At 32.6% G+C, this 12154-nt stretch overlaps 1 protein-coding gene across 1 annotated transcript; it reads right to left on the bottom strand.

Moving 5' to 3' along the window:
* Window positions 1–1999: 1999 nt before the first annotated feature.
* On the bottom strand, window positions 2000–5676 carry LOC112528271 (BTB/POZ domain-containing protein At1g63850-like). Its single transcript, XM_025139266.1, has 2 exons — window positions 4660–5676; window positions 2000–3105 (listed from the first exon to the last, which is right to left on the bottom strand). The coding sequence occupies exons 1-2, from the start codon at window positions 5674–5676 to the stop codon at window positions 2200–2202; spliced, it is 1923 nt and encodes a 640-aa protein (XP_024995034.1). The 3' UTR covers window positions 2000–2199.
* Between the last annotated feature and the right edge of the window lie 6478 nt (window positions 5677–12154).

Raw genomic sequence — 12154 nt, 5'->3', positions numbered from 1 at the left:
ATGATTTGAATATTTATAAAAGATGACTAAGGTTCATTAATTATAATCAATACTTTATATTATGAAACAATCTAAACTTTTATAAAATCACATATTAATCAAATTAAATGAACAATAAGGATTGAGTTGTATTGATTGTATAAATATAAAGGGTTACATAATAACTCGCATCTCTCTCTTTGTATGATAGGAAAAAAAAATCATGCGCCAAAACTTTTGAGAAAAATTATAAATGCTCCAATAAAATTTCTGTTTTAGCCCATGAAAATTGACAAATGAGACAAACCGACCCGTATTATTTGGTCACTTCCCTTTCAAGGACCATCAAATTAATTTCAAATTACTCTTTATAAAATGATTACCACATAATAATGTTGGTTTCTTGTTGGTCTCAGAACCTGACCTGTAACTAGGGGTGCTCAAAAATCCTACTAACCCGATCAACTCAACCCAACTCAACGCGAAATAACTCAACACGAAGCAATCCGATGTCTAATCGAGTTGTAAAATTGTTAAACCGTAGGTATTGGGTTGATATTGGGTTACTATTATTTGAACCCAACCCACCCCGATGAACTCGATATCCTTTTATTTCTTGGATTTAATATGATTGTTGAATTTCTATTAATATATACATTAGACAATTACACTATCTTATATGTTTTTCATATACACATATTTTCAATTTATTCATATATATATAACTCATTCAGTAACTGTGAACATATATATGTAAATTAAGAAAATTAATTGAATATGATATACGTAAGAAATATGAATAAGTTGTATCAAATGATTGATGATGAAAAAGAAATTATGAGTAAAGAAATAACATATTTAAGGTTAGAAGAATATTTTAACATACCAAAGTATCAATCCGACCAACCCGACCAACCCGTACGGGTTGGGTTGGGTTGGGTTGCATTTTGATTTGGGTTGGGTTGGGTTAAGATTTTTTCAAACCGCAAGCATTGGGTTGGGTTGTTCAAATGTCCTCAACCCGATCAACCCAACCCATGAGCACCCCTACCTGTAAGGCTGTAACCACCACAAATTTGTGAAGTTAAATGTATTTCTATTTTAGATATTTGTAAGTTTCATTCTTAGCAATTTGTTGATTATTACTACGTTGTTGGCTTGTGGCATTGGAACTGATAATTCGATATCTAAAATTTTATGAAAAATCATTGTGTGATAACCATGCGTTTTTTTAAAACCAAACACCATTCAAGCTGGGCAATTGATGGTTGCCTAATTCGTATGGTGTATGTATTTTTATACACATTGTTAGATTAGGATATCCAAAAAACACACACACTTCCTTAAAGGTTCGGGCATAAGCCCATTGAAGATCTTAATGGCTGTTTGGTTGGTTTTCCATTAAGTCATATAAAAATAAAGTTGTTTGTGTTGGACTAATTTGTTTGTATAGATTGAAAATGTTTTTGTTTTAGATAGTTTTTTCATAGATGTAATGAACATGTTTTTTAATTAGAAATGACGGATTTGAAAAAAACTTGGCTTTCTGTAAAGCTTACTGATTAACCCAATTTATATATCATTAATCCACTACCAAACGATCATGTATGCCAACCGAATAAGTTGTGAGTCTCATTAACCCCGTTAAGCTTTTAACAAACACGCCATGAATATAACAACTCCTCTTATATGAAGAAAAAAAAAGATTTGTGAGCCCTTGTACCATCAGGATGGTCTGACAAACCTCATCGAGAATAAGCATGCCCACTTGATCAATGAAAAACAAAGGGCGCTCAGAAGGTCTAATGAGCATGCCAAAAATTTAAGCAGTGGAGCTTGTAACAACGCATCCTACAATCAAGAATTCGATTTACGAGTCCCTTTATAAGCTAAGGATTTTTCTGCAGCGACCCAAATTCGCAATTCAATCAAAACCGCAATCTTTTTCAAACAAATTAAATCAAACAATAACAAATGATCATAATGAAATATACAAGTTGTGTGGGCATTTGCTTAAATGACTTCTTTTATTCATAAAGAAATCTATCTCATATTCATATGTGAAGTTGGGTGAGAAAATGTATATTTGATTGTGACAACACCAATTAACATCTGGAGGAAACAGTGGTTGTAATCGAGCTATACTAAAAATGAAGAAACGAACAAAACGCAGCGTGGTTAACAAAACCGCGGGAAGCCATCATCAGACCCAAAAGAATCTCATGAGTTTGGTGGAAAAGGCCTTTCTGGCTTTCTCCAAAAAGCCCTTTTCCACCAGACTTCAAACCCTCTTTGTATATTTGGGCAATCATCACCCGAGTTCAAAAACCGATCAAACCAAGCCATCAAGATTTCTTGTTGCCGAGCCAGCGGCAAAGTCAGAATTGTATTGCTTAGCCCTTCTTCGATTAAATGACGATCTAGCCCTCTCGACCCTCTCCTCATCCAAGTGAAATCATCATAAAACGGAACCAACCATGTTTGTAAAAGCAAACATCTTGAATCTTTCGATGCTAAAAGTTGACCTTTTCCGATCCCGACAAATAATCTTGCCGTAACTCTGCTGATTTCGAATCTATGGAGTGCAGGAACTTTGGAATGTGCTTCGGATAATTCGATTTGTGAAGCCCATAACTTCAAGAAATCCTCGGAAATTTGTCGATCAATTAAAATGTCAAGAAGCCAGTGTAAATTACCCGATTGCCGTGTGATTTGGGCCACATCTTGGAAGTCTCCTCTCGAAGCTTTCAAGAAATGGTGTCGTAACGAATGTAAACACTTGTCGCAAGCCGAGTACAAAGATTCTTTCCGCAAATCGTTTTTTGATGAATTATCGTGAAGCATTTTCGAGACCAAAACTTTCATCTCTCGCTTAGCTTTTTCATCTTTTCCTTCGAGAACTACGTGTAAAAGTTTAAGAAGTACTTGTTGGTTGTTAATTTCATCGTCCCCAGGTGTAACATCGACCGAAACCCGCTTTAAAACTTCAACCGCGCCGACCCCTTCAAGTTGAAGTTCCGATAATAAAGATGCAACCTTTTCTTCTTCATCCTCGGCCCATGGAGCGGCTTCTAAGTACTCCAAACAAGACAAAACCCCGGCATTGAACCCGATTGCGGCCGACACCTATGTTACAACGCAAATCAAAGATTTATGAGAAATTAAATATGTCTAAATGTCTTAACAGACTTAAACACTAGCTACACGCCAAAATTGGTTTATAGGTTGTTAAATATGTCGGTCTGTTTGTTAGCAACTTAATGAGACTCATAGCTAATGGCTTTATGATATAGAAAGAGACTTATTCATTAAGCTTCTAAAAGGAACTTTATGCATAAAGTCAAGTTTTTTCCAAACTTGCCCCTCCCAATTAAGAAACACGCTCCTTCCATCTATGAAAAATCATCCCGAACAAAAACATTCTCAATCTATACAGAAAGATTAATCCTCACAGACAGCTTTATCCATACAGAGACTCAATGGGAAAACAACCAAACAGCCCTAAATATCATACTGCTTTATAAAACTTAAGTTTATAATATCAAACAATTGTGCGTCCCAAGGTGTTATAATAGAACACATCACTTTTGAACGCATAACAAGTTTCTAAGACGCTTTTTGAAGTTAAGTGTCCTACTTGTTGGGCGTTCTAGCAACTTATTGTAACACATTTACGTAGAACGTACAATTGTTTGGTCCTATAAACATAAGTGTTATAAAGCAGTCTATTAGGCCATTTGAACATATAATGTGCCCTAAAAAGCCAATTTGGTATGTCATCCGACCCAGTAAGCCCCATACGCTAAAGCATGTATCTCACATAACTGTGGTGGCCACAAGAGTAGGGGGTAGGAATCGAACCCAGATAAGATGGGATGCTACCCTCACTCCCCTAGGCCTCAACCAACCCGGCAAAATTTTCACCATAGATTGGATTTTTCTAACCGGCAAAATGGCGCTTTTTGGCGTACGATTGGAGATGCCCCAAGTACTTGAGCTTTATCATTTAAGACAAATATTATATATATACACGCATAATCATTTACAAAAAAAAAACTTACAATCCAGTTTTTATGTATTGTTTCATACATAAGATTGAAGTGTTTATACAATATTGTTTCATAAGTGAAAACACTATATAAACATCGCATTTTCACAAGCATTGTTTCATTATGAAAACTAGCTTCTAAGTTTGTACGAATTATTGGGTTTATAAAGAAAATGAAATTGTATATATATATTATAAACATAGATTTGGGATCATACGAGACCAGACTGTTTTCGTGAGACCCTTGAGACTTCGCAATGTCTCGTTGTGAAGGTTCAGTGTTTTTTTGTACCTTCGCTATGTTTTGTTGTGAAAATGCAGTGTTGAAAACAGACTAGTCTTACGAGAACCCAACCTTGACCACATATATACAGGGTCGGGTTCTCGTGAGACCAACTTGTTTTCATGAGACCATAATATAACACAGATGTCTCACTTGTTTTCATGAGACCATAATATAACACAGATACTTCATTGTGAATGTATGAAAGGCGGCGAACCTTCATAGCAATACCTTAATAGTGTTTTCTTTATGAAAGTTGAGTGTTATTTACGTGGGGTTATGAAAACAATATGATCCCAACTCTTTGTGTATATCTGTAAATCTATATATCCATATATAATTAGATTACCTTCAAGATACCAAGAACCCTAGGAACGTCTTCCTTCATGAGCCTCCTCTTTAAATCTTCACTATACATCAACCTAATAGACTCGATATAAACCTCAATATCATCACAATCAGCAATTTCAACGATATAAGGATAATTAATACTGTTCCCCATTTTCCGGCGATAATCCGATAACTGAACAGCAAAAAACCGACTATGACCCACCAAGATCTGCCGATGAACATTCATACAAACACACAAACCATCCTTCGAGCTCAAAGTCAGCTTCACATCGCTCGAATTCGGATCATTGAACTGGTTTCCAGGGCTCCGGCAAGCCAAAATCTCCGACAACCTTTGTTGCATCGAAGCTTGCTTGTCAACCACCACCATCGGCGGTGGGATCACATGGCCATTACCGAGTCTCTTTAAGGTCGTATTTTGAAAAACTCCATTTGCATTGTTTGGGATCTTGGAATCGGGTTCGTTAGCCATCATCTCGAAAAGAGTCGGGCTAGATCGGCTTTTATCGTTGGGCGACGCCGGCGGTGGAGACGATATGGGATTCAAGAGCCCGGCGGTGAGAGCAGAGTTAAAATGGGTAAAAGAAGACGGCAATGTGTCTTGATTGTTACCGTCGCCGCCGTAGACGGTGGTGGTGGTGGTGGTGGTGGTCATAGTGTGTACCAGTTGGGGGTTTTCAAGATTTAACGGTGAATCGGAATGTAAAGCTCGTTCCTTTTCGGTAGATAAAGATTCCGGCGAGGGAACCACCACGGGTGAAATTGAAGTCGATTCTGGGTTAGTGGTGGTTATGACGGCCGGTGGCGGTGGAGGTGGAGATGAGGGTTTGTAGGATGAGACACCGGGAGGGCAACACCAGGAAGTGTTTTCAGGTGAAACAGCAGATGGGTGATGGTGGTGGGTGGCGGCGGCGGAGGTGGATATGGTGGTTTCTTTGAAACGCCGGCGGCGTCTGAAGATAATGGCGATGGTGCGTTTGTTTTCGGGATGGTGGTTTGAGGCAGCAGCTGCCATATGAATGGTTGTTTGTTGTCTTTTAGGGTTAATTTGGAATCTAAAGAAATCTTTGTTTGTTAATGGCGGTTGATACAAGAGAGTGTGTGTTACGGTGTTGTGTGTGAGAGAGAGAACTGACAGGTCATGGTTTACATACACTCTGTTCATAGACAGCATCACAACAAGGACTGTTTCAGGTAAATAGGGAAAAAAAGTACACAAATTCAATTGAGACAACAAGGACATTTTTAGCTAATAATTATGTTTTTTTAATCAAGCTTTTAATGTTGTGAGGCTCCTGTGACGGTCAAAGCAAGTCTCAAACCTTTATGAGTTACGATAAGACCATGACGTTTTGTAAAACATATAAGCAAATGATTGTATGAGAAAAAGAGTTAACATAAGAAGTGTAAGAATAGATCTGAATCCTAGATCGCTTATAATCTAATACACACCAATGAATTGTGTTTTATAAGAGAATTTATTCGGTGTATTTCGGTCTATCTCATTAGTGTTGACATTTAATTATGATTAATCAATGATTTATTTATTTAAAAAATGTTCAGAAAGTTAATCAATCAAAATGTGAAAATTTAATGGATTTTTCATTCAAAAACTTAATCATTTAAAACGAAATAATTCGTTAGGATTTTTTTTCAAATTTTATGCTATTTATAACATATAATTATTAACATATGAGTACAAAGTCAAGAATCTTCCCTAACATGTGTTACCATGTGATGTAGTAAACAATTCCTCCCATCATTTCAAAAAGACAATTACCCATTCAATTATGGGTTTTTACAGGGTGTCATTTTTATATTCATAAAAAAATATTTGATTGTTGTTATCGTATAAAAAAAACTGTATCAATACAATTCTAATAATTCATAACTGATACCATATTGCTGATCAAATATGTTTGGCTGCCAATTTAAATGACATCAGATCACCAGCTAAGGCCCCTAAATGACCGTGACCCCTTTTGTGAGAAGGCACCCCTTCTCCCAATCTTACGGGGCTATTTTACAAAAAGATGGTTGTTCAATAACTTATGTCTTAAAATGTGCAATAATTTTTTAGAGTAAATTATAATTTACGTCTTTGTGGTATGTTAATAATTTTGACTTTCGTCCTTGTGGTTTAAAATGTACAATTTTTTTATCCATATACTAGTTTATATCTTTAGATATAAAGGACCAAAACAGTAAATAATTGTAAATTATATGGACTGAAACGATAATAAATTATAAATTATAAGAATAAATTATAAATCATAGAGATAAAAACTATAATATCTATAAATCATAAGACAAAAAATTATAATTTTAACAAACCATAAGGATTAAAAAAACGTAATATTTATTAAAAACTATTAAAACACAAAAGATGGTCAAATTGTCAACGATGGTGTGTTTTGATAATATACAAAAATTTGGATCTTTTGGTGTTATTACATATTACAAGGGTATTCATGTAATATGACGAATTATATTTCGTTTTTTAATATTTTATTTTATTTTTGGCCTATATCGATGTTATAATACGAATTTATGTGATTTTAAACTAGCAATAATGTTTTTTTTAATAAAATATAAATTTAAATATATCATAAAAATTAATATATATATATATGTTCTCATTTTTTTATATAATTTCTTTAATTCGAATTTTTTTATTATAATTTAATGATGAAGTAATTTATTTTTGGTTTAATAATATAATTTTTATAAATATAATAACTAAGTATTATGTTAGAACTCAATAATTATCCTAATTATATTTTAGATTTTATATTTAAAGTAAGAATTTTATCTTGTATTTGATTATATTTATCTACAGTTAGTTACATGAATTCAAACATGAAACTTAATAAGTTGTACTTACGCACAATTTACTTGTATTCTTGAATTTTAAATAATATGCATAAATAAGAAGTATTTCATGTATAAAAGATTATTTTTAAGAGTTTTTATCAAACGCTTTATAATATAGTATAGATAGATGATTTTGATATTTGTTAATTTAACCAATTGTTGAAATGATTACCAAAAAAATATTGTTTCCAAAATTTAAATTTTTTATTTGGATTTTCTTATATTTTATCACTTCAATTTTATGTATTTATCAAAATAAATGACACAATTGTTGGGATTTTTTTAATTAAGATAACAAATTGATTACCAATAATCTCAACTGGATTTATAAGGAATCTACCTCCACCAACGCCAATATGAGATGGCATTTTTTTTGCCTCATTCAACGGTTGGGGTTAGCAGGAGGGTCCTGGGATCGAAAACTCATGACTTATCTTGTATTTGGTCAAAGCCATATCACCATTTTGCCTAGAGGTGTTAATCGGTTGAAATCCAATGAGTTTAGGTGGATCTGATCTGATCCAATGATCTATTGGATGTTGGATTTTGTCATCCGATCCGATCCAATTGGCATTGGACATCCAATCCGATATAATTCCAATGGATGGTTAGATCATATTAGATTTCTCCAATCTTTTGATCTAATACTCAACCAATTAATCCATCATTTTAACCCTTCATTCGTATATTTTCTAAGATTATTAAAAAAAACAATGTATATATCAACAAAAAAATTACTGTAAATGTTAATAATTATATATAGTTATTAATTGAATGTTTTTTTTAAGTATTTAATACTTATATACTACAAATACAACAAATAAACTTACATACCCTCTTCACCTTTGGTGAGGTTTGAACCTCTGACCTCCTAGGAGGTCAAAAACAACGATACCGTTAGGCCAAATGCTCTTTGGTTAATTGGACGGGGAATTGGATGGTCATTGGATTGGATCGGTCTGCTTTTATTGGATGTTGGACTGTCATCCAAGAACCGACCGGTCTGATTTGGATGTTGAAATTTTGGATCAGATTCATTCCATTTATAATTGAATATCCAATTATGGCTAACTGTTTCTAATTGGATCGAAACGACTTTTTACACACTTGTCGACTAAGCTACACGTTAGAGACGAGGTCTTTATTATGCATATACTTCAAAACAATTAACGAAAAATAATATAATCGGTATGTTTATAGATATTTAAATATATAATTAATTGAGTACGTATTTATAATAGAGTCAAATATCTGATTATTCAACCGTTCTTATAGATATTGTAAAACAGTTATTTTCATATGTTTTATAAACATAATGCTTTTTTATACTCGAGATTGATAATTTTGATTTTTTTTCAGACGTATATCATAAAAAATGACCGACACTTAAAGCCTTTATACAAGTAAACGTGTTTAAATATTTAAAAGGAAAAAGGAATATCGATATAGAGGAGCATATAATTGTTGTAATTTTAGTTGTTTATATTTTTATGGAAAGCATATGCCAATAACTAGACATAAGAAAGGTAATGTATATGTCAAAGGGCCTTTGACCTAGCGGTGTATGTGAGTCTTTGGCCTCCTACGAGGTCAAGGGTCCAAACCTCACCGAATATTAGGAAAGTGTATGAGTTTATTGGTCTATCTTGTGATTTCGATGAAATATTTGGAACGTGATCAATTGAAAACAAGAAGGATTGGAATTTCTTACTCGACAAGTAAAGAATGATCAGTAACCGGTCGATGGTTACCGAGTATTAATTAACATACAACGAATTTTTGTGTCATTCTGATAGTGAACTAGATAACAAAAATCAAACCATTAAAATAAGAATAAAAAGGGCCATCAATCAAAATAAAATACATTTTATATTATGCAATATACAACTTAAATTTAATTAGAAATATATAAAATTATTATTTTTGTACTTTTAATTCAAAATATTGATTTTCTTTTAATCTTTGTCCATTTGGAAAAGCTTTGTTGGGCTTCACAAGTCCAAAAAGGTGATCCATCAGCCCATTAAAAAGGTTAAGCAATCTCAATGTGGGCCTTTTAGAGCCTAACAATCAATTCATTAAACTGCATAATAAGCCCTTAAGTTTTGTAATGGCCCAATAGTTCGTATTTCTTTCTAAAATAAGTGTTCATGCTTATATATTAATTAGTTTTAAAATAATTATCCACGTTTAAAGGTAAATGTTTACTATTTTTATTATGGGGCAAATTGTATGAAAAAGTAACGTACTTTAACTTGATTCCTATTTTGGGTAACGTACTTTCAAGACTTTCATTTTTGTACCTAAGATGTAAAGTTTTAAATATTTAAGTACCGGTAACTGGTTAAAGCATTAATCGGTTATCATGCTGATGTGATGAGTGATTTGACTTACCTTTTCAATTTAAAGCTCAATAAAATTTTATACTGAACTGGATACCACATCATCATGATAACATGTTAATGCTTCAACCGGTTACCTGAGTGCTTAAATGTTTAAAAAATTTATATCTTAGGTACCAAAATGAAAGTTTCAAAAGTTACCCAAAATAAGAATCAAGTTAAAATACGTTACTTTTTCAAACAATTTGCCTTTTTATTATGTCTTTAATTATAAGACGGAGAAATTTCTCTTTCTATTATTAAAGGTAAAATTATCAATTAATTAATTAGAAAGTGTAATCATTAAACTATGTGTTATTTTTATTATGGATATTTAATTTGGAACAGAGGAAGTATATAAAATCTAAAACGTTATTTATATGATTCAAACGAATTCTAAACATTTTGATCGAGTATCTGATTCAAGTTCTAAAAGATGCCATGTTTGAATAGTTTGAGGGAGGTATGTTAGAAACCTCATTTTTCATTGAGAACTAGGAACCATCGAGAACGTGCCACATGTCCATGTGGCTCATTCTCGACGGTTTTTTTTTTATCTTAACGGAAATCAGCTTGCTAACGAGAACCTCACCTTAAATACTTTTACTTTATCTAATAGTTTGCATACGAGGAAAAAAAAACAAAACCGTAAATATAATTCGAACATAAAAACATGACTAACTTAGGGGCCGTTTACCAAACACTTACCCGATAAGTGCTTATCGGTAAAATTTAATACTATTATTTACTTACCGGGTAAGATTTTAGTCTACCAAAACGACGTCGTATGCAACAATTTACCCGGTAATCGTTTATTGTGGTAAGAGTCGTCGCCCTCACTTACCGGGTAAGACTTTTGGTCTTTGTCTCGTTCTTACCGGGTAGGATTCTTGATCCTTACCATATTTATCCAGTGAGGTAACGTGGCTTGGTAAGCACTTACCTGGATAAGCGTTTGGTAAACGGCCTCTTAGTCTTACTTTTCACGACATAGCGTTAAATCTTATTAATACAGTAAAATACTACATAAATTCAGGATTTTCATTTTTAAGGAGAAACTATATCATTCTTTTATTCTCAATCCACAATGAAAATGTATATCCGTATACCATCTAGATAAATAACACACACATATATAGGGGTAAGTTCTTTTGTTAACCCAATTTATGGTATTAACTTTAAAAATCCATCACAACCATTCATCCTGTGAATCAATGGATGACAATTATGATGACAATTTTGTAATAACCAATAATATAATATATTATCATCTAAGATGAACATACATGAACAATGGTATTATTGGAAAAAAAATCATCAAGTTTGTAACTGTCCATCAATGACATTAATTTTCATATGAACATTAATCTATTGTCATTAATAAAAAAAATCTCCATTAATATACACATAGGCATCTCCCTCTATATGAACATGAGTTCACTTATGAACAATGTGATTATACTCATTAAATCTTATTGAACACCTATGAACACCGTATGGTTATGAACACAATCTTATGAACGCATTATGGTTATCCACACATTCTTATGAACACCTTTGAACACATTCTTATGAACATCATTAAATATTATACAAGTAACTTATGCATAAAAAGATTATAAGATCTCATTAAGTACCATAAAAGTAACTTTCGCATGAAAATTACTTATTTACCCTTCATAATTAAATCAAACATTTGAAGCAACCTCTACTAAAGTATTAATATTATTAGTCCAATAAGTTTACAAAGTTAACACTATATTATTGGTTAACAAAATATCTTACCTCCTCTCTCTTGTTATTTATATATATAGACTTGGGATCATGTGAGACCAAGGATTTTTCGTAAGACCTATAAGACCAATTTTCAACCCTTGGATTAGATCTGCAATCTAAACATTCATAATCACAAAATTGCCACGAGACTTCTCAATAATCACAAAATTGACACCATGCAACTTTAGATCATTAGATCATTAACTTATAAAGTTGATCAATGAATATAAATTGGTCTTACGAGTCTCACAAAAAACTTTTGCTCTCACATAAACCCAACTATATATATATATATATATATATATATATATAGGGAAGGGTTCAAACGAGAACCCCTGTGATTTACGAAAACGCGAGAACAACTCAGTAACCACATATTGTGATAAAAAATAAAATTAAAAGATTTTTAAAATTAAAATTAAAATTTAAAAAGATTCAAAAAAATTTAAAATTAAAAGGGTA

The sequence above is a fragment of the Cynara cardunculus genome (assembly GCF_001531365.2).
Source record: "Cynara cardunculus var. scolymus isolate 2C chromosome LG 15, CcrdV1, whole genome shotgun sequence".
In the NCBI taxonomy this organism is placed as follows: domain Eukaryota; kingdom Viridiplantae; phylum Streptophyta; class Magnoliopsida; order Asterales; family Asteraceae; genus Cynara; species Cynara cardunculus.
Note: the sequence above shows the minus strand (reverse complement) of the source record. Positions and strands in the feature narration are given on the sequence as shown.

Excerpts from the sequence above, each read along its gene's own strand:
- LOC112528271 (XM_025139266.1), bottom strand. The coding sequence starts at position 5,676 with ATGGCAGCTGCTGCCTCAAACCACCATCCCGAAAACAAACGCACCATC. Across the intron at positions 3,106-4,659 it reads GGGTTCTTGGTATCTTGAAG|GTGTCGGCCGCAATCGGGTT; the intron begins GTAATCTAATTA and ends GTTGTAACATAG.